This window comes from Rhea pennata, chromosome 1 (assembly GCF_028389875.1).
Source record: "Rhea pennata isolate bPtePen1 chromosome 1, bPtePen1.pri, whole genome shotgun sequence".
In the NCBI taxonomy this organism is placed as follows: domain Eukaryota; kingdom Metazoa; phylum Chordata; class Aves; order Rheiformes; family Rheidae; genus Rhea; species Rhea pennata.
Genome location: NC_084663.1, coordinates 209074497 through 209098438, shown reverse-complemented (window position 1 = coordinate 209098438; position 23942 = coordinate 209074497). Strand labels below are relative to the sequence as shown.

The following is a 23942-nucleotide window of genomic DNA, read 5'->3' as shown; positions in this document are numbered from 1 at the left end:
GCTCAACAGCATGTAGTAATATCTAGTAAGAATGACTATAAAGCAGCTTCCTAATTGAAGCCCAATTTCAAATTCATTGGGAGTAGGAAACAGGTCTTTATGGACAGGAAAAATATATGCCTTTTGGTGTCCATTTTTACCTCAGACTCTGCCTGCAGATACTTTATATTCAATAGTAGTGTGGATTGTCTGAACTCTATGATCTGCTCTTAAAAGCATAAAAGCTTGTAAAATCACTTTTACTGCATTTTATGTGAAGTGCCTTTGATCTAACTGAGCTAAGTAAAGTTTCTCAGATAGTGAGATGGTGAAAGTGATCTGCAAGAATGGACTTAATGCTACAGACTCTTACGAATCCTTTACGTGGTTGTATGGGCTGACAAGCACAGTGGTAGGCCAACAGTAGCTTCATAAAAGTCCAACAGAAACAAACGTAAAGTTCTGCGCCAGGGATGGAACAACCCTTCGCAGTAGTTCAGGCTGGGGGCTTGCATGGTTGGAAGGTAGCTTTGCAGAGAAGACCTGGGGTACTGGAGGACAGCTTGCACGTGAGTCAGCAGTGTACCCTTGCAGCAATGAAGGTCAGCACATAGAGGTCTGCATCAGTAGGAGCATAGCCAGCAGGGCAGGAGAAGAGATTATTCCTCTCTGTTCAGCACTAGTAAGTCCATACCTAGAACAGTGTGTCAGTTTTGGGATCCTCCAACCGTCAGAGGCAGATCAAAAAAGTGAGGCAAGTCCAGCTGAGGGCCGCTAACATGGTCAAAAGTCTGGTGCACATGATGCATGAGGAGGTCTGGAGAAAAGGCTTTTGGGGGGCATCTAATCACAGTTTTCTAGAACCTCAGAGGGAAGATGGAGCCAAGCTCTTTTCAGACATACACGGAGAAAGGACTAGAGACAACTGGAGGTTTCAACAAGGGAAATTTCAATTGACTATGAGGAAAAAAAAATCTTCGCAATGAGGATAGTCAGGCACTGTCACTGGGAACTCAGAGAAGTCGTGAGATCTCCATCTGTGGAGGTTTTCAAAGCTCACCTGAACAAAACCCTGAGAAACTTAATATAAATTTGAAGAGAGCCCTGCTTTGAGCAGGAGGTTGAACTAGATGACCTCCAGAGGTCCTTTCCAAATGGAATTATTCTCTGATCTTATTGATTATGCTTTATGTATAAAAACTGTTCATGAGATTGGAACAAAGGTGATTATTTTCGTTTTTCTTTTTCCTTTAGGAGAGCATAATACTTTTACTGACAATAAAAACAACGCTGGTTTGGGTTTGTATCACTTCATGGCCCATATCTCTACAGTAACACTTTAAAAATAGTAAAATTTATCTGCTACTTCAGACTGCATTAGTTTTAATAACAGACGCCTGTTTCTGTAATGTCTTCCTAAACTTTCAAATATTTAATAACTACTATTTCTGCATAATACTTTCTCTAAAATGCATCCATTTCTAAAACTAGTATGGCAACTGATACAACACACAATTCTGATTTTAGAGGACTTTTTAGGTAAGTACACTGGCACAGACTCCTAAGCTTAAAAAATACAGAAAGCTGTGGAATCTTTTATGATGTCCATACATGATAGAGAAAAATGCTCCTTTTCTGGTTTCTTTTGGTAAATAACTTTATATAAAACAAATTAATTTTGGATTTGATTACTTTTGCTAGAGGTGAATATTATAAGCTTGGGAGTGACTGAAAATTAGTTTTTGCTGAATACTGCATACTGTTACTTTGAAGCTCTGAATTTCAAGTCATTGACAGACAGGGAATATAAAACTTCCAGAACTAGCAACCATTCCCACTGAGCTGAAGGACAATTTCCCTCAACCATTTGATCTCTTAAGACTTTTGATGCTTAAAAAGTTCTGCTTCTATCTTGCAAATGTCAGTTGTCCACATGCAAGCATCTACTGTTTAATAAAGAAGATCTGAATTTAGAGCTTTTTTTTTTTTTTTTTTTTTTTTTCTATTTGGAAGAAAAAGAGCTTCAGTAATGTATGGCTTAGGGATTTTTTTCTATTTTATTTGAGTTTGTGTCAGAAAAAATATACAGTAGTTGACTCAATTGCCTATGTAAAGCAAGGAATTCCAACATATCATCTCAGCAGTTCCTTCTGTTGATCATAAGTGAGATTCTGGCTTTTAAACAGTAACACATATCTAAAAAATTCATCATACTATGTGAAAATGGGAGTGATCAACTTACAGAACTAGAAGTACAGTGTATGATATAATTTGATTTAAAAAATTAACAAAGAAATAATGAAAAGTTGTCAGTTATGACTAAGTATAATAAGCAGACACCCCTAAAATACTATTTTTTTCTAGCAATCATAAACTGAAGCTGTTTTAAGTCAAAAATATTCTTTCTGTTTATAGTTTCTCAGAGTCCTATTCCAGTCTTGTAATGCAGATATTTTTCTCAAAAATCTCTCTACACAAATGACTGGGTCATATGAGTTTCTTAGCTTTTGCTTCCAGAAGCAGAAAATTCTTGTTGATGTTCTTGTGAAGGAAAACTTGGGAATGTGAGTTTTAAAATGATGAGGAATCTAGAAAGCAAATAAAAAGTGTCTTGAACACAATAATAGTTAAAAGCTTACATTTTCATACCAAGCTTGCAGTCCTAGGAATCTTACTGAACCAGTGGTTCAAAAATCATGTTGTTACTGCATACAAGACTTGAATATAAGTTTATTTGCAGAACTATCAGACAGATCAAATCTGGACTGCCTTGAACTTGAATTTTAAGGGTTAATGTTGTACCAAATGTTATTTTTGTACTCAAGCCTGAAACGTACTCAAAAGAAAAGAGGGTTGATGTGAGGGGTGAGTCAAAGGGAAGAAAGTGATTGTGCCTAGGGGCACATTACCCTAGTAAGCTGCCTGGACCTGCAGCTATTCCATTCATTCTTTTTTCTAGGAAACTGGTTTCTAGTCTCTTCCAATTTCTGAACCTACCCTTTTTTATTTTTTCCCCCCATAGTAGTGTGAATCTTTGTAAGAACTGAAACATGTTGAGAAAAGCACAGCTACTGTCAGTCAGCTTTGGCAGACTAATAGCACATGGATGTTCAGTTACCCTAATACCATAGTTTAAAAACCACTAAAGCTGTGCAGTGTTCATTTTTCCTTGGCAAATATATCATATATATATCTTTCCTCATATTACTCTAATTAATAATTGTCAGGAGGTTTAGAATCGTGTAAATGCCGCATTTTTATGCATGCTGTGTTTCTCTAGCATCATTGTAATAGTTTGACTGAGTCAAAGTGACTGGGTGTGGGAAAAGGAACAGAATACACATGTTGATGGGAGGAGACGAGAACCAAAATAACTTAACCTCTGTCACCTAGCAAATCAGTGAGAAAGCTTGGAATAGAATAGAATAGAATTTCTCCTATTTCTGTGGCTTGCAGGCTTAACTAAATGACTACCAGCAAAGGTTTTAAACAAATTAGATTTGTGTTCTCTTCAGTTATCAGTTAATCCACTATGAGGTATCAAAGAATTATGAATTTAGCTAGGTGCAAGTAGCCAGACAGGAATTCTAAGGATAAGAAGATCCTTTTTCTTGCATTTAAAACACAAGATTATGCAATCTGTTCAGAATTTCTTATTATTTCTTTTATTTCACTAAACATGGAACAGAGATGAAATATTAGAATCCTGTGCTCCTCATTCAACACTTGCAAATTTAAATTAAAAAATCACAATGCTAGAACTGTGGTGTGCAGTGTGCCCAAGAAACTCAGATGAAAGAAGAAATGGAGGAGAGGAAACATGAGCAAGTGGCCACTTGCGAGTTGGTTAGATAAAGGCTGGTACCTGTTGGTATCTGTTTGTAGCTCTAGACTGCTTACTCAGAGGAAGTGAATTGGGAGAAAAAACAGGGAAGAACTGGGGGTGGGGGGGGGGGAGCTTTTCAGATTAACATGAAAAGCTATTCCCAGGAGTGAACATGTCCTTTAAGAGGGTGTCATGTGTGTCTCAACCAGCTTGAACAATTGGCTGTATTTCACCATCATTATATCTCAAAACAGAAGTGTGTCTCCTTCATGATTCACTGCCTAAATCATTGTTTGTTAACTTTTGATCTTGAATTAAGCCCATCAAGCACTAGGCTTATGTGCATTGCAGTGGCATAAAGCCTGTTCAGGATATTATTATATTTACAGTACTGCCATAAAACACTGATTCATATCTGCACTGTTTGCAGGCCTCTAACAATGCTGCTCAGTACATAATTTAGTAGTAAGTTAATAAAGAGACATTCACCCCATTAAGCAAAACATGCTTGCTTTGCAGACACCCATAAATTAGATCACAGATTATTGACTGCTTACTCTGTCCTGGTTAGTGTTAGAAAGTTTGAGCTTATTAAGTTTGATTGTCTGTGTATCTGTGCATACTATTTTTGAGCCATTATCATAGGGGATCTACCTGAAAAAAAGGCAGACTATAAAATAAAAATCCAGCTTTCATTTATTAAAAAAAAGTGGGTGAACATAGCTTACCATGATACAAAGTTTAAATTATCACCTTCTTTTTTTTTTTTTTTTTTATCAGTGGAATATGTTATCATGTAATTCTCTTATCTGCTGCTTTGACTTCTTTTTTTCTTTCACTGAATCCTTCTTTCCCTCCCATATAGAAATCTTAAACTCTTTATTTTGTGCTGCAGGTCCCCAGCATGTCTCCAAAGTTAATTGTACTTCTGCTTTTCCTACTTAATTTGGCAGACTGCCAAAATTTACATATGCAAAGCAGGAAAGAAAAGAGAAAATGTGTTTTGTTTTAATAGCTGAATTCTCAGGTACCTGGAACAAAATTGAATGAAAAGAAAAAGGTACTTCTCAGGCATCTCAGATTTGCCACTGGCAAATTTCCAGGCCCTGATTATAAATAATAGAAAATAGAAAGTAGGGATTTTTTTGTTTGTTTGTTTCAACACAAAGGTTCAGTTTCTTCCTCCTATAACTTTCTGAACTCTTTTGCACTGATAGGAGACACTGCTTGTGAACAACACTTAAGCAATGGAGCATATTATTAGAGCTTTAGATGTGCTGCAGTTAGAGAATGCCCAGCTCACCAGGTATTTCATGCAATGGTACTGAACTGGTTAACAGATCTCTCCCACAAGTGTTCATGTAGTACCCACTCCACCTAAAATTATAATAACACAAGAGTGCTGCAGCAGCAAAACAGCACCATGAAGCCATATCCGAGTGATTATTTCATCAATGTGTATGCACTGCTATTGCAGCTTTGCATTTAAATAGCACAACCATAATTCATCTGGAGTAAAAAGCCTTCTGTGGTTACACACCTTGGAAATCATCAGCTCTCTATAGAGTCTAGCATTAGTCAAGGGAAAAATATTACACATCTGTTTCCATACTCAACAGGTGTAACCCTCTGGGAATCTTCAGAATTTTTCATTTCTTTCGATTCCAACCAAATCTGAAAATAAGATCTTAGATGAAATATGATCTGACCTAAACTATCAAAAAAAAAAAAAAAAAGCAAAAGTTAAGTATCTCTTCATAAACAGAAAAGGCTGACTTCTTAAATCTTAGGAAAAAGCTGGGTCAACTTTTTGCCTCTGGCAGCCAAAGCCAGAAACGCTAACACCCTGGGAAGCAGGCAGCCTGTCATCCCACACACTGTCAAAACTCTCGGTCGTGGTTTCAACAGGCACCTGCACTTTCAGGCTTCAGCCCAACCACTTTTCCTGGCAGTATCTCACCCCCGGTCTCACGTTCCCCGCTCCGCTCTTACTGCGGACGTTGGAGCAGAGGGGCAAAATTTATTTCCCCACGGGCGTGTGGCTTTTAACATCAGACTTGCAAGGTGTGCCAGGACTTTGTTTGGATGCGCTGCCCATCTTGTGCCATCCTGCGTGTTACTGTTGAGTCATGTCGACGAAAAGTAGGAACGTTTTTCGCTCTCCTAATGTGCGTAGGACTGAAAGCTGCAGCCACTTCTCAATTTTCAGTGCATAGCGTGATGCTACTGATGCTCTGAAGCCGCTGAGTTTCTTACTGAACTAGAAGGACATGTTCTCTCTACCTTCTTCTTATTCTCCTTTTTTTTTTTTTTAATGCTACACCTCTGTTTGGAATAACTATTCTTAATCGAAGTGGAGCGGAAGGGAGTGTTTTCTGCTTGTCGGTGCAGGAGCCCAGGAGGCAGGACTGTTTGGTTTTGCTCTCGACTGGTTCCACCTGAGCTTTGGCGGCACTTTTCTCCTTCGGCGCTTGAGCTTCCCTGTTTGTAAAATGGGTATCGGGATCTCTGCCTCGGGCGGGGGGCTTGTCGCGCGGCTTGAGCGAGCTCGTCCGCAAAGCGCGTTGAGAGCCCCGGATGAAAAGCGCTCGTGCAAATCCTGGAGTCGCCTCCCGGGTTTATCTGTCGTAACCGGTTTTCCTGCACAAACCTGAAAAGGCTTCAGACAGCGTTAGCGTCAGATTTTCTCCAAGGGCGAGGAACAACCGAGCGGCCGGTCCCGCCGAAGGGCACCTGCGTCGCCCGCGGGAAGCGGGGCTGTGGGGCGCCCAGGCTCCCTCCGGCCCAGGCTCCCTCCCGGCCCGGCCGGGCCCGGCAGCTTGGAGACCTCCGGGCGGCCGGAGCTCGCCGGGGGCCGCGCGGCCTCCCTGCCCCGTCCGGCGCCCACGCGACGTGCTGAGCAGGGAGGAGCCTCGCGGCCTCTGGTGCCTTCGCTTCACAGGGTGTTTTCTTTTCTTTTTTCTTTTTTTTTTTTTTTCCCTGCCTCTGTGTGGGTTTGTTTTCCTTTCTTTACCCCCCACACCTCTCGCAACACCCCACAGCTACCTCGCCTCCCTTTCCTCCTCCTTCCGCTCCCTCCCGCTTTTGGCCAGCCGCGGAGACGGGCGGCGCGCGGGGAAGTCCTCCCGGTGGCCAGGGCCACCCAGGCAGCCCGTGGCGGGGGAGCGCCCGGAGCAGAGGGGCCGAGCAGGACAACGTTAACGGGGCAGTCGGAGCACGGACGGACGGAGGAATGGGAAGATGTGGTAAGGGCGAAGGGCGGCCGAGCCGCAGGGTCGACGCCGATGGGAGAGGCCGGGGCGGGCAGCACCCGAGGGAGAAGGAAAACAGCAGCTCCCGTGGGTACCACGGAAGAAAACCTGGCTCCGCTCAGCCGGCCCGTTCGCGCGAAGGATCCCTCGCGGCCGCCCCGCTTCTCCTCCCTCCCCTTCCTGCACTGGCCTGCCTTGATTTAACCGTCTCCTTCCTCTCCAGCTCTTCTCCCTAAATTCCTGAAATCCATCAGAAACGAGCATTTCAACAACAACAACAAAATAAACGTGGTGTTACAGGGCCTGGCGGCTGCTTGGTGGCTAACCGGGCGTCTGGCCGGCATTTGGTAACTTTATTAGGTGGAGCTAGCGGCCCGATTCCCCTCCGGCATCCGTCCGGTCCAGCCTACTCCAAACGCACTGGTTTTTATGAAGGTTAACGCCTGATTTCCTGCCACTTAAGGCATCCCAGATCTGATAAGTTAAAAAAAAAAAAAAGTCTTCAGCGAGGTGTTGGAGCTTGTCACGTGTGGGGGCGAACGGAGGAACTCGCCCCCCGGCCGGCAGATTTGACTCCCCACAGCTGCGCCCCAGGCCCCAGCCCGGCCTGAGCAGAGCGTTACCTGCTTCGTCGGGGGAAAAGGTTTTATCTTAGCCAGGGCGTATTTCTAACAGGGTAATATGTGAAGTGAAACATCGTAAAGTGTGTGCAAGATCACGCTAGGTGTGGCCTACCGCGCAAAGGAGCATTAATTCGCTTTGAGTCGTGCCGCCCAAGCAGGAGCTGCAGGCTTAGTGCCGCAGAAAATCATCTTCGTTACAAGTGACTGAGAGCAGCCTGACCTCTGAAGGGTGTGTAGCAGCAGGGTGTTATCCTGCTTTCAGGATACACGTAATTTAGAAAAAAGAAAAAAAAAAGAAGAAAATAAAAGAAAAAAAAGAAGAAAAAAAATCCTCCTGTTACATGTATTTAGACTTCATATTTCCAAAAGTTTATGCTTGAGCCTGTCTGTGTGCAAATTGGATGGGTGTTAGCTACTCCTCCCCCTTAGCCCTATAAAGCTACACCCCTACGATATGAGCTACCATTAGCTAATGACTGTGTCCCCTTCCTGTAGTGCAGGCAATGAGGCGAGGGTGTTCTGTGAGCTGCTCAGTGAACTATTAAATCAGGTTTTGCTCCACTCCTCCCTCCACACTGGTAGCTGTATGAGGTGGGTTCATCTGTGGAGCATCCCTAACATCTCCAGATTGGATCAGACAGATCCAGAACAACCCCTGGTGTAGTAAGGTCCTTGGCTCAACTTTGGGGCAGATATGTGAGAAATTTTAACTGCATTCTTTCCTAAAGTGATGGTGTAGATAAGGATATTTGGAGCTGATGTAGAATTTGCAACCATTTTTAGCTTCTGGATATTGTTAGCCATGTTCCAGGAGCGCGTAAATTTGGTGTAACCCAAGTCACATGTGGTGAGCAATTTGTATCATTTACGAAACTTCAGCTCTTATCCTGCTTTGAATAATAGTAAAAAAGTCAATTTATAGTTTACATGCAGCATTAGTTATGAAATTTTAATAAGAAATTCACTCTTACAGCTGAGAATTGACTAATTGCTTGTCAAGTTTCTTCTGGAAATCAATAATTTAAAATATAGCAGCTCAGTGCATTAGGCATTAGTAAGTTTTTTAAAGTTTTCAATATATGCAGCAATTTGTTTAAATTATGCTGTTTCTTTATTTGATTTGTAATAGTTTAGTAAGTTTTTTTTTAATGTCTCCCTTGCCTATGAGCATTTTTGAATAGAGTGCTGCCTGCATTACCACATAAAAACTTGGTATCTACACATTTCAGGTCTAAAAAGACTTCAGAATACTATACTAAAGCTGAGCAAACATATTTTTGATACGACATTAGCTCCAAATTACTTTTCAGCAGGAAAGGGGAAGGGGTAATTCAGGACTTCCTTCTTTCACAAAAGCAGTGGCAAAACCATTTCCTCTCAGCTCACCTCTGAAGGGGACCTGGGTTTGCCTTCCTCCCCTCCGGAGGCAAGCTCGCCCTCGTCTTTCCCAAAGACTGATGTGATCATTCAAATGGAACGGCTCTTAGATGAGCGTCTGTTCATGTTCTCTCAAAGTTCCTGTAAGACAAGTAAATATTAATTGAGCCAGAGAGCTCTCACCGTAGCAGTGAGAGCCTCCCTCGGAGATTCAGACAGAGGCTGTGAACAAGGGTCTCCTAAATCTCAGATGGATGTCCTGGACACTGACCAGAGTTAATGCTATTTGCATTAGTTTGCAATAGTTTCTGTTGTTGTTACAGTTTCTGCAAAATATTTAAATATTTCATCAAGCCAAAGCAAGGAGCAGAATTTCTTTCTAGTTGTACTGAGGATGCTTTCCTGAAGAATGAAAGATTGCAATTGCTATGTAAGAGCATTGTCTTATACAAAATGGAACAGCTTCAGTGGTGGAAATGGAGATATAATGGATATAAACAGAGGTAAAACATTTTTCTAGGAGATGATATTGGATAATAAGACAGCAGCTGGTAGTTTTGATTTTTGTTTCCCCTGATTGTCTAATATTTTATGTTATTTTAATTTAAAGGGTATTAGAATGAAATGATTCATTTTCGATTGAGTGGAGTAGTTTATTCAGTGTAAATCAGAGTTATTCAGAGACATAAATCAGCAGCAACTGGAAGAGTATTCTGGGTAAATATTATGTTATATTTTTCCTTTACCAATTGCTGCTGACTACATTTGGAAAGAAATAACAGGCTAGGTAGACTGTTGGTTTGATTTACGTCCTCTACAACTTCTAATGTTTGCCTTTGCAGCCAGGGACTATTTTACTCTATACATTTTAGCTCTTATCTTCTCTATGAGGTGATAATCCAGGCAGTAGGAGCAATAGGTTTCCATTAGGCAAAGGGCTCGATATCCAAGTACGCCTTTTCAGCATTCAGTAGGGATGCGGTCAGTGATGTTCAGCTGGATAGGCCCAGTGAATCTAGACTGGTACGGCCCGGGTGACAGCTAATTTACGCTGTTACTCGGTTGTATGTTTTTATAGAAGTCCTGCTGCCAGCACTTGAGCCCTCCGATTTAAATCTTCGGGAGAGTTGTGTACGCTGCATGGCTGTGGCTGTTCTTTTTTCTTTCCTATACTTATTCCAATTAATGAGCACCCTCTGGGAATCAATCACTGCGTGTGACTGTCATAGTGCAGGGCTGTGCAGGTACTCAAGCTAGCTCCAAATAAGCTAGCTGGGAGACTGGAAGTTGCAGAGCTGCATTAATGTGGCCTTTTACCTGAAGTAATTGGCCCAGTAGACAAATGGAAAAGATTGATCTAACTAGATTCCCATGCTAGATCTACCACTATCAGTGTCTGAGCTGGCTTAGGATTTCTTTGGGCCAATTTGATATAACATGATCTCTCTTTGGATTCAGACTCTCTTGGATTCTAGCTGTTAGCTTAGTGGAAGTTTTTGTCCAAGAGGTGCACATAAGCACTCCCAAACAGACACCCAGTGCTAAAGGGATGCCTTATAAAAGGATAATGCTTTTATGGTGAAATTATGATGAAATCTAAAGCTTTTATGCCACACATCTGTTCAGTGTAGCAGAAAGGGTTAACTGAAGGAAAGCCCTAGCCCTACCCCAGGAAGTTCTCAGAACTAGGCTAGAATGCAGAAAAGATTCAAAGTATTTTAAACAAGAGATAAATTGCTTAAATTGCTTTCTGGCTAATTCTGTGCCTGGAGTGAAGGCATGCAGCTGAGTTTAAGACCTTAAAAAAAAAAAAAAAAAAAAAAAATTGAGGCATCCTGTGTTGAAGCAGTGTAAATAGGAACATATTCAAGCTTCTAAATATATATTTTTCTAATAGTCTAAAGGCTCTGGGGCTTTTCCTTTCCTAATTATATAGTGCAATATGCTGTCTCTGTCTTGCTACTTCAAAAATAGAAATTAGTGTCATAAAGGCAACGAAGAGAAAGGAGAAAAGAGACACTGTGGATGATAAGAAGCTGCTGTGCTAATATTTTTACTGATACCATTACCAGCCACTCGCCTGAGCTCGTAGTACACTGACATTTCATTAAGATGACTGTGACTGTAGTATTTGAAAATCTGTAACTAAAGCACTAGCCATGGGCAAGAAATGTGTTTTATAACAGTGTTGCAGCTGTGCTGGTCACCTGTCAGGTCTCAGTAAGGACCTGTAAACATACAGTCATTTCAAGCAACAACACATTCTTAAAATCAGAAGGATTTTCTGATATTTAAGTTATACCCTGACAATTTGAGTTCAGTCTCTATCCATGATATATTATATTATAAAATATAATTTTTTTTATATATATATAAATTAATTATATTATAAAAATTTAATTTAATTATCCATATAATAAAGCTCTAAGTTGTCTGGTAGGACACCTGTAAGTAATGCTGGCGTGACTTTAAACACTCCTGTGTGCTATTCTGAGGAGAAATTTCTACCTCTTAACTAACATCATTGGACTTCTGGTATACCAGGGAAGAACTTCCTCTGTACTTTTTGCCTTCTCATGCAACCCACACAGCTGTTACCTTCCGGAGGACGTGAGGTTCTTGCTAGTAGGTCCTGGATCAGGGAATCACAATAGTGACTGAGACTCTGCATTGACAAGATGGCTCTTTTTTATGCCAAGACCACTGCAAAGATCCAAAGCAGCAAACAGTGAACTCTGGAGGCAGCTAACAGAGCTTCAGGTCATCCTCCATAACCTCATGCTGACAGTCATGTTGACACATGAAGTCATGTCCTACACAGAAGGACAGACTTGGTTTCTGTTAAAATTGTAGTCATATCTAAATATACATCTAAGTTAAAAACATTCCTAGGATTTCAGATGCAATCACTTTTGTAGGCTCTGGGCTGAAAATTAAGGTAGCGTTGGTGTCAGTTGTGAGGCTGCATCAGCATGGCACTGGACTCAAACAAATACACTCTGCTTTTTGGCAGGATTCATTAGCTCAGGGACTGAAGCCTTCAGGCTCCACGCAGCTGACAGACGGAAACTGGTTTGCCAGCACAGGTGGAGAAAACTTCCACCTATTTGTATGTGCTTACAAACATGCAGAGGAAGAGATTAGTTCTTGTCTTTACATGCATATGCCCCACAAGCTCTGTAAGCAGCAGAAGGAAGTTTTTGGTTTTCATCCCTCACCTCTAGGGACTGGTGACAAGAGTGAATGCAGCCAGGAAAAGGCAGAGAGTTGCTTTTACTCATTACGTATTATTTATGTCAAATATGCCTAGAGGCGGCACTGGGGGTTAGGTTGTTTGAGATGAGCCAAGAAGGGGTAGAGTCTCCCCTTAAAAGTTTATTCAAATGGTAAACAGGAGACAAATAAAGTGGAAAATGGGTGGGCTTTTAGTCCTTCATTAAAAGTCTGTGAAAAAACAAGCGACCTGCTCAAGGTTGCGCAGGAGTTACTGGGATTCAGGTGCCAGGCAGTGTCTTAAGGGAAAAGATTATATTTTTCTTCAAACTATTTTGTTGTAATAGATTAGTCTCACTTGCAAAAGATTTGAGAGAATGAAGGCATATTTTTTTCTCTCAGAAGTGTAATATTTACTTTTTAGTTTTTGCATTCCTCAGGAGCACAGACTATTCTGCTGTTGCTAGAAGTATAAGTTAGACTTGATGCTTCAGATATTGCCTTAATGTTAAATACAGCAAGGTTTCTGTTATAGATTTGTATTCTTTGACTAAAACCCTGACAAATCCTGAATTATTTTTCAGCTAAAGCTGTAATTTTTATCAAGCATATTTAAGCCAGTAAGTGTTCTGTGAGATGACTTTTGATTTCATTATAAAATATACAGGGTCAAATATTGAATTAGAATTGGCTGGTACCTACATCAAATATATTTTTGTAAGTGCTTGATACTCTCTGTTTTCCAAAAAGAACCAGAAATGACAAATGAGATCTGATCTTTTCTTTTTCTGCTAAGGTTTATCTCTATATTTTTAAATTAAGTGTAATAGTAGCTTTATACTATTTTAAAATGCCAGAAAGGGGCCTAAGTGTAAATGTGAATTTGCCGTAGAAATTGGATGTTGTGCCTAGTAGTAGCTGAACAAGGGGATTAGATTATACCTAAGGAAACAGTGTGCCAAATTGTATATGTATGTCTACATTCTATAATTGAAATGGTAGGCCTTAGGGCTGCCGTGCAGTAAAATTCAGATCCCAGCCTTTATTCTGAATTCATGGTTTAAAATAATAATTAAAAAAATCATTTCTCCTTAAAAGAGAAAGAAGTGATATGAGCAGGTACCAAAAATTCCTACCCCCATATATTGTAAATTCTGTTTACTGCGGGATGGAAAGGGTGCATATCAGGATTAAAAATAAAAAAATAAAATAAAAATAAAAGTAAGCATCTCCCTGTCTGTATTCATAACCTGATTCTGCTAGAGTCAGATAAGGTACCTCTGTTATGATCCTGTATTTCACTAATTAAGGATAATAATCAGTCCCTGTAGCTTATCTCCTTTAATCTTACGTTCCTACTGAAAGAGATGTGTTCTCATGATTTCTAGAAGAAAGCAAGCATCAACTCTTTGATAAGGTAAGTTTGAGGAAAAGATCAGACAAAGCAGGAAACAAAGTGAAAGTTTTAATTCTTCTCTCTTGCTTATGTTGTTTACCTGATACTTAAGGAGTTTTGCACTGATCTTCCTTTAGTAACAGCATTTTTATCTTGATGGCAAAGCTTTGATGAAAGAGTAGCATCCAGATCAGGTTCAGTTTTTTAGAGAAGATTTAAAAAAAAAAAAAAAAAAAAAAAAAAAAGCTACATTTGCTTGGAAATATCTGTTAATGGTCAGTATTCTGCAATATAAAGCAAGGTAACTGCATTTTTGAGAAACAGGCTGCCCAGTTAATAGACTGCAGATGAAACAGAAGGTGTCTTGATAGTAACTAAGATGTGTGGACAACTGCAGCTTTATTTATTTATCAGTTCTGCAGAGTACAGACCTATCCCTGAGCCCATGGTTGGTTACTTTGAGCAGGACTTGAGTGAGGTTGCCTTGAGGGTTTGACATTTCAGTGTTGTGCCAGTCCCAGAAGAAGTCCATGTCCATGCCCGAGCTCTTGGGTCCTGTGCAGTTGTGCAACATCCACACTCATCTGCTGTGCCTTCTGCTTCGCCCCCTTACGGAGCCGCACGGACTGACGCTGCTCGGCAGGGCGATTAGCTCTTCAGGGTTCTCTGCCACCACGCTGTACTGCTTTGGGTTTCTCTGCAGTGCACCGTAGTGCGCAGAACAGACCAAACAGAATGAGCGTTACCAGTTGACACCTGCTATATTTCTAATAAGTGCCTAAGTGCTGTGGCCGTCTTCTTTTTTTACTACATGATTGAGGCAATTATCAGTTTTTAGGGATGCTTGCACGGTTTCTTGAAATCTGTAAGTTTAGGAGAAGGTAAGCAGGTCTAGAACAAACTGGTAAAAAACCTTTAAAGGACGTAGTTTAATTAATTGGTTTAGTGACATATTTTGCTATTATTATTTTAGGTCCGTGTTGCTGCAGCATTTGTAGGTGACTGATAGAGTAGAGCTGGAGCATGGTAGGAACTGTAGAAGGGAAAACTATCCCAAGCTCACTGTCACAGGTTTCTATCTTTAAATAATAACTCCTATGCAAAATATTGGACCTGAAAGCCTTGTGCATAGCTTTAAGGAGAAAAACGAAATATCACAGACAGTGTGTTGAGATGTCGCTTTGATTTTCTTGCTTTATTCTTTTCTCTAAATTTATCTCTTATTGTCTAGTGAATTCTTTGAATTTGCCAAGTGCTCTAAAATTATAAATTTAAATATTATAAATATTATAGTTCCATCACTGGAGCAACTTTGTATTGTCTTATTATTATATTCACCTTACACTAGTAGCATTAGTTTTTTCAAGGTTTATAAAGGATGATCTTACTTTTAACAAAGCATATAGCTCTAAAATGACAATTTTTAAACACTAGGATGGGAATTCTGGTGTACTGTAAGCATCCTTTTCCAGAAGGTCTTGCTTTTTCAGTAAATGAATGTGTGTGGCTTATTGGTTTTGACAGGATAAGTATGATTTCATGTTCTTTACTGACTCTCTGAAGAAGACATCAGTGCACGGCATAGAGTATATGAAAACAAAATAAATACAACTCTCCTTTTCAATGATTTTTACAATCTGTTCCCTCCTTTTTATCTGCAAAACCATCCAGTGGTTAGGATTCTGTGCTTAGTTCATTAAGCATGGTATAGCCAATGATAGTGCAGGTATTAATAAGAGTCAGAAATTTGACAAGAATCAAATACATGACAATATTAATAGCAAGATGGAACAGCACCTTAGGCGTAATTACTATCTGTCTGAGTAGCAAGTGGTAGCAAGGATGTGTTCATGATTTATTTAAAAGAAATATTTAAAAGCAATCAATTTATATTAGAGCACTTATTAATTTGACAGCCAAACCACACAATTATATGTTTGGAAAATTAATGCTTCTGACACTGAAGAAAAGCAGCAAATGCCATCACAGAATGAAAACTGGAAACTTTGCAATACATCACTTTTTATCAGAAAGGAAGTTTCAATTTTATTTCCTTTTCAAATTGAACCAATTGTCAGTTGAAAGCTACTATACACAATTCCCTCTATAAATGTTCCTTCAAAAGGCTAATAAAACAATATGTCTTTGGTTTCAAATAGTTTGTTTCTTTTTCTTTTCTTGATAAAAACAGCATAAGAACATAACAAAAATTCCTTCCAAGCTCTCAGAGCTCAGTTAAACTTTTTTTTAAAAAAAACTTCATTCTTGCTTTGTGTGTTAGGGCTCTTGAGCAATATAATGTTCAAGTCTTCTTTCGCTGCTTCTTTTTGCATGCTGCTTTTGCATTTCATAGCTGATTTTTGTGTATAGAAGTTAAAGTAAGTGGGAATATTTTAAGTGTCTTTTATTTTCTTCACTATCATTTTAGACAAAAAGAATAACGTGTTTGTTTATATATGCCTTTTTCTTCAATACCCAAAATACTTGCAAGCATTTCATAGCAAATTTACATAGCATAAGAACAATATAGTTTCAGTTCATTTAGTTCTTTGGAGCTTGCACTTCTCTATTTGCCAAGCATTGGCAAAGATAGGACAGTTCAGCAGTTAAGTCATTAGCCCACTATTTTGGAAACAGATTTTAGTGCTCTTAGGCTACAAATTTCCTTTTCAGCTTGGACAAATCTGTAAGGGAGAATACCACTCTAACCAGGACATTTTGAGGGTTAATCAATTAGTTTATCCTAAGATAGTATAGTAGATACCTTTTAATAAGAATATGAGGGAATTTCATTCGTAGTTTAACAAAAAATAGGTGATATTACCACACAGCAGGTCTGAGAGCCTACAGACAGTGATGAAAATATAAGCAATAATATTTACTCAAATTATTTGACATGAAATGTTCCTTTTAAATTGTCTACTTTCTGTAGGACAGCATTTTTACTTTGATGATTCAGATTGGTTGGCTCTGGTGAAGAAATGTAAGAGATTTAAGGAGGTATTTGAATGATTAATGGTCAGTCGTAGTTTAACAAAAAATAAATAATATTACCACACAGCGGGTCTCAGAGCCTACAGACAGTGATGAAAATATAAGCAATGATATTTACTCAAATTACTTAACATGAAATGTTCCTTTTAAATTGTTTGCTTTCTGCAGGACAGCATTTTTACTTTGATGATTCAAATTGGTTGGCTCTGGTGAAGAAATGTAAGAGATTTAAGGAAGTATTTGAATGATTAATGGTCAATCTGTATTAAATTAATTCAGTTGGTTTCCTTAAGAGCAAGCATTGCAGTAATAGCATGAAGCATGAATGCTGTAACCTGATTATAATGTTGAATAAAAGTCTTTCAATAAAGCTCTATAAAGAAGAGAAGCTGTTTATTACTCGTTTCTGCCACTGTGGTGGATGCAGCCCCAATTTATGGAGGAGAACAATAGGCGTAGATGATTAACTAGGCTTTAGATTGAATTGGGTGCACCTTTTGGGGCAGTAAGCATTCCATTTCCCTCATCATCATCATCACTGATGAAGCATATTGCATTGAATTTGTCTGACAAACTTTGTAGTGAAGTGTTTTTTTGTTTAACAGCACTTCTGATGAAACTGGAGTCCAAAATAACAGCTGAAGCATTTACTAGGTGTGATTCTTTGCCTTTCTTGTAGGGTCAACGACTGTATCTTGCGAGTGAATGAGGTCGATGTGTCAGAAGTCTCACATAGCAAAGCAGTGGAGGCCCTGAAAGAGGCTGGCTCCATAGTTCGACTGTATGTTCGCCGAAGGAGACCTATTCTGGAGACCGTAGTAGAGATCAAGTTGTTCAAAGGACCCAAAGGTAAGTATGAAAATGAAGACATCCATTTTAAACTTGATGTTTGACCTCTGTTTGTTCATTTGTTAACTGATTGACCTGCCAATACTGAAACGCAGTGAGTTTAGGCTGTTAGAAATTGAATTAATTGGTTGCATATTTTTTTAGTTATAAATTAAAATTATTCCTTATAAAGGAATTAGGAAGTTGTAGTTTGTTTCGTTTGATGTTCACTGTAGAGATGGCTCATTGCCTCCAAAGCAAATGTAAGATGCAGAAATATTATGCACTACACTGACAGACAGACATTCTTCCTCTGAAGTTTCTCCACCAAGACCATGACCTTACTTTAAGATGCTGTTGGATACAGTCTTTCTGAATTCTTCTTTTGTTTCAAAAGGATTTATGACTATCCTACGTCTCCTTTCTACTTTCATGTCAGCAATTTCTCCTGCAGTGAAACCATTTGGAACAAGAAGACAGAGAATAAACTGTTGTAGATACATAGAAGAATTTTATTTTTTCCTTCATCAAAAAAACATAGAAATCTAGGATGAAGCCTTCGCTAGTCTAAATCTGCATTATTGCTGTTAGCAGAAACATCTAGTTACAGAAAAAAGGGCTTTTTGAAAATATAAGTATATATTGTCAAATGCCCCCACAAAAAGCTGTTAAAAGTTTGTTAAAGTGAAAATTTAGCCTTGGTAAAGTCTCTATATTCTTATTTTTAATTTAATGTATTGCTTTTCTTGGCTGAAATTTCCTTCTTGCTACAGTATTTTTCTTTAGCACTAATTTCTAGGTAAATAAAATGGATATTTTCCTTATATATGAAGATAGAAAGAACAGGCAGTAGATTTTTGGCTCCATAGTAATTATTTCATAGCCAAGTGTTTAATTAATGACATATATATGAGATGAAGGAATTTACATGTCTTTAAAAATGTTATGCATATGAGATTATTCTACTTCTTTCACCTACAGTAAATAATCGGTATTTTTTCCATCTTTACATCTCATCTCACGTGACTATTACACTGTACTTTAGGAAGGTTTTTGTACAAGTAATGGATTATATTGGTTTATAAAAAACTTGAAATTATTGATATTATCCATTAGTAGCAACCAAAGCTAGCACAGTGTTTTCAGTATTTGTTGCGCTGTACATTTTTTAGCAGTATCGTGGTTATTTGTGACAGCAATATAACCATCATCCACTACTCTTGATAAACAATAAGACACCGTAAGATCTGAAGGTGAACTCCCAACAGCCCGGATTCTTGTGGTCAGTTGTAATGTTGAGTTGACTTTCAAGTGGAAAGGCATCTATGATAAGACTTGTATGTGCTTGAAATCAGAATGGTGATGCAGGCGGCAGTGTTTTCAAAGCTTTGGAATTAAGCATGTGTGTGATAGGACAGTCATTTTAAGTAACCTAAGGCTAAAGAAACTAAAATTCACATATCCTTTCAGATTGTGATGAAGCAGTAAAAAAAAAAATCCAGTGTGACCAAATCAATTGCTGCATTATGGAAATGGACATGAGAGGCAATCACTTACTTATAAGTTTTTTGCAAGATGTTTATTTCGATTATATGCCTGAAACTATTTTACTTATTTATTTATCAATTATCATAAAATAATTGATAATGTGGATACCAAAAGGGGACCTTTTACGACCAGTTAGAGAAACATTGCTTCTTAGTGCTACAAACATCAGTTTGGACTTACATTTTTATGAACATGAGATTTACTACAGTTATATGCTTGGAATTTTTTATATGTTGAATTTTATTCATTAAACTGAATATCTTCTTAAAACTTTAATATTATAGAAATAAGCTAACTGGAAACTTGGTTGGGCAAAAAGAAAGCTGATGAGCTAGTTCTTTGCAAAAACAAAGTTTTTCTCTTTATAATTTAAGCATTTAGAAAACATTCCCTTGTATGTTTTCAATGTTTTACAGATGAAAAAAGCAGAATGAATAAAATAGTGTATAGATTGATCAAAAATCTTAATATCAATACTAATTAGCATTTCCATAGCAGTTTTTCTTTGAATATTTCAAACTCTTCTATGAAAAAAAAAATTCTTGAGTCATAGAAAACTTGTGGTAGAAGTTGCAAATATAACCCAAGAATCTTGCTGTACATTTCAGTGCTAGCCACTCATATGGTGCTTATCTATTCATATTTCAGGTAATCTGCCTGTGAGTTGTTACTTCACACCATTGCCATAATGTGCAGGAACAACTACAGTATTTATAAATCCACACAGATATTTAGTAGCATTTTTTTACTTCTCAAATTTTTGTGTCCGGAGCAGGACCTGAAAGTCAGTGTTGTAGTTCCTGCATCAGTCTTTCCTTCCTTACTCATTAGCTTACAGAAGTGAATAAGGAAAGTGAATGAGTCTTTAGATGAGAAGGTTGTTCCATGCTAAGCTTACTGTAGCAAATATCTTTTCAAATGCTTCTTTTCCTGTCTCTGTTAATATATTACTGACTTCGTTCCTCACTGCACTGAGGATTTTCCACGTGAAAGCAAGTCTTGTTTTCCACCGTACTACGTAAACTTGGAAATCACTAGCTTCCCTGTCTCTGTATGTACAACAGATAATATCTGTCAACACTTGAAAGAGATAGATAAATAAATTTGCAAGGCTATTCATATAAATATTCTTTTAATTTCATCAGGGCGAGGGTTTTTACAAGCTACGAGTCAATAAAGGATTGGAGGGTTTTTTATTTTGTATTATTTTTTAAATGGATGTTACTTTTTCCAGCTAGCGACCATCGTTATAGAAGACATAGGTTAATTTTGCAGATCTATTTTGAACAAAAGTTCAGTAGCAATGATTTGGACCTATGGGAAGGACAAGGCCATGGCAGTGTGCTGGCAAGTGATGAAGTATCTGAAATGGCTGAGCTTTTCTGATGGAGGTCCCAGAGTGATCCTGTTCCTTTACAAAAAAAAGTCCCAAATTTAGGTATGATAAAAGACCATATAACTTTTCCACTTGACCTTGGGCAAAGAGATAAGTGAAGACACAAGTGTGTGGTGTAATAGAAAATCAAGGTTTCTAACAGAACTGCAGCTATGTAGACATTTAAATCATTTTGCCACATCCGATTGAAAATATTGGCTGATGTCTACATTCTGTTGAAGGTAATTGCTACATGTGCTACTGAAAATCCCATCCTTAAGTAATATGTTTTTCTATGTTGAAATATAGCAAGACTAACCATAATGAGAATGGATTGTGTACATGACAGTGTGACAGTATTTGTTCCTGGAGAGCAAACATGCACATATTCAAAAATATATATATATATATATATGTGTGTGTGTGTGTGTGTGTGTGTAAAACTTGTGATTTAGCTTTCTAGAAGACCTTGCAACAAACTCTTTATAATGCATGAGGACTGAATTACTAACTTCAGCAACAGTGTCCCCTGTGCCCCATCTGTTCAGAGATTTTCAGGGAATCATGATGCCCTATCACACTGTAAATTTACCCTTTATTAAAAACAAAAAGTATTGAACAGTGTACTTTAATGTAAGATTAGTTACAGAAGTTAAACTTGATTTTTAAGAATCATCAAGCAAAATAGAATTTTACCTTTGTTAAGCTGACTACCAGAAACTTTGGTTGTGTAATACTGTATCTAACAATACTTAGTGGATAAGCTCCAATATCATAAACCAGAAGAAAAAAATAATAATTTCAGAAAATACTGATTCCAGTAACTATAGCAGTATTGGATCACAAAATAGACTTCTGACCTCAATTCTATAGCAAATGTGACATCTTAAAAGAAACACAGCTGCAGAAATGAAGCTTGGGTTATATGAAGCAGAACAGCTGAGTACCAGGAAACTTGAGAGGAGAAACGGCAGATTTAAAAACACCAAAAAAAGGAAGACTATATTGAATATGAGAATATGGATTCTGCCATCTGGAAATTCTAGTGGCTTGAGTATAAAATCAAATAGAAATAGGATAAGTTTTCTTCACTCTTTTTGACTGTTCAAGAGTAACTATCCTTACAGTTTTCAAACTGTATTGATACCTGGAAGTGATAGCTACAGCTATCCTTCATTCACTGCATTCTAGATGGAAAGACTCTGGGAAGAGTAACAGCTAAAATTCTCTTTTCTTGTCTATAAGCTTGTCTTTTTCTCATTGTTGGTGCATTCAACCAATGATAACTTTTGATCAGATACATCCCACCCAATTTTGGGCACCTAACAAAAGATACTTGGGGTATTTATTTCTCTACTCTTTCTTCCTCTCATAATTAGGGCCATTTTTTGACTTTTCATTTAACCCATTTGGGATACTGCTATGTTTTGGGGCTCTAAATTAGAAATTAACACTTCTGTTGAGTACTAATCAGCCCACGTATGTCTCTGTGGTGGCCTAGCCTCCTTGTCCCAGTTTTCTTCTGTAATCAGCAAGCGCTATGCTCCTGAACTGGTCAAGAAAATACTCGAAATAAGATATGAATGATCAGTTGAAATGGCATAATATTCATTTATTTTTTTTCTAAGGATGTATACTCAACATGTAAGTGTTAAATAGGCATAACCAGTTCCAGAGGCTCCTTGTCATTGTTTGCTGCGCTGGCATGAAGGGACCATGAAGTATGTGTGAAATTTATTTTGCATGTAACTATTTGCTTTATTCTTGATGATGCCAAATAAAGTCTATAAGTAATAATGAACTTTTCTTCCTATGCTAAGAAAACTCTTTGATTAGTGGTGGAATTCTCTTTCAAAATTGCAGAAGTTTTCACCTAAATGTAAGGTATAGTTTCACTGCAGGATGGCCTTGAATTGTTACTGAAACATTCTCTACTCTCTTACCGTCTACAAAAAAAATAAGTTTCACAAAGATTGACTCAAGTTTTAGTTTGGATTAGTGGTCTTAGTGGAAAAATCTGTGTTCTATTGTTTATCATCCCAGCTTGTAGTGGCAGCTGGGAAATACATTCAAAAAGCGCAGAGGAATTCAGCATACTTTTGAAATGTCTGGTTAAACTGACTCTGCTAAAAATGTGTAAGGACAGCAGAATAGTTTTTTTTGTTTTTGTTTTTAATCTTTCAAGTGTTGTTCTGAATGAGAAAAGAAGGAATCTTACTATTTTTGTCTACTAAAAGCAAAGCCAAAGGTTAGCTTTTTATTTCAGGTAATAGCTGATACACCGTTTAAAATGAAACAGGCATCTTTTTGTAAATGAAGAATCCCAATTATTTCTTTCACAATTTCAGAAAACACTGAGAGCTTTCAAATCTTGCTGTTTCATAAGTGATTATGAATGCTTACTTCAGACTGATGATGATATGTATTTTTTTATTAATATACCTATTTCCTCTACTACTTCACTGGCATATGTAGTATCTAATTTTCTTGGTATTGGATACTAAACACTGCTTAGCAAACCTTAGGATATGGGGAGAGGGGATTTGCAGTGCAAGTTATATAGATTCATAGATTTTTTTAATTAGTTTATGATGGCTTGAAACTTTCAAAACATTTTTAATTTCATGCGAAAAAAAATGAAGATGGTTCCAAAGTGCTTTGAGCAAAATGGGTTTTTCACAGTTTGAATTAACTTAAACTTTCTAGTCTTTAAAGACAATTTTCAGTCTTATGATCGTTAAAACTGTGAATTTCCTTCTATTTTTCAATGTTATCATCTTCTTGTGCTGTGAGTTTTTTCATGAATCATGATCTAAAGCAGAGCAAAATGGAGCAACTTTAAAGAGAAAACTGTAGAAAAATGAGGAAGCAAGCAAACATTTCTGAATGTAGATTTAACCAATTATTTAGATTTTCAACTCCACTTAAAGTTCTTCACTTCATATTAGTGTAATTCATTACCACTTACAAAAGGAAATGAAAAGAAAAATGCCACAATTGAAACTAAAATACCAGTTTTTGTGAAATGTCTTTGCTTAAGGGGACTTGCATTTCATCCTATCAGTAGCAAGTGCTCTATCAAGCCCTAATACATAATTTTCCAATTTTAAGATAGAGATTCAGAATCATCATTTATAAGTTAACATCACTAAAAGACATGCCTTCCCTGCAGGCTAGGATTGTCTAATGTAAGAAGATGTGACTATCTGCATACTTTATCACATAAAAGTGGTATACTCTTGAAACTCATAAAGTTAGAAAGCTCTGTGATAGTGCTATAAGACTATTTACTGTTTTTAAAAAATATTTTGACGCATTACTGCTGTTAATGCCTAGTGGAGAAAAAATGGTAGGTTATGTCTGCACCTTCATATTCCAGAGACTCAGGATCACATTTTTTAGTTTAAGTGATGATATCTGCATACTGCTAGTATTCTCATCATATTCTGTTTTATGGCACAAATAAAATGTCAGACATATTATCTGCCTTTGGCCACTACAGACCTGCAATATCATCGGTATAAATTACCAC

The 23942-nt window shown here is 37.9% G+C and overlaps 1 protein-coding gene across 5 annotated transcripts in view; it reads left to right on the top strand.

Annotated features, from left to right (window-relative positions):
• Positions 1-23942, top strand: part of LOC134135676 (disks large homolog 2) — a 740305-nt gene that overhangs the window by 402894 nt on the left and 313469 nt on the right. For 4 of the 5 annotated variants that reach the window (XM_062567370.1, XM_062567369.1, XM_062567373.1 and 1 more), the window contains one exon: positions 17339-17508. In XM_062567370.1, coding sequence (XP_062423354.1) covers positions 17339-17508 — 170 coding nt within the window. Of the gene's footprint in view, positions 1-6800; positions 7051-17338; positions 17509-23942 lie in introns of those variants that run through there. The other variant, XM_062567372.1, reaches the window with a different exon arrangement.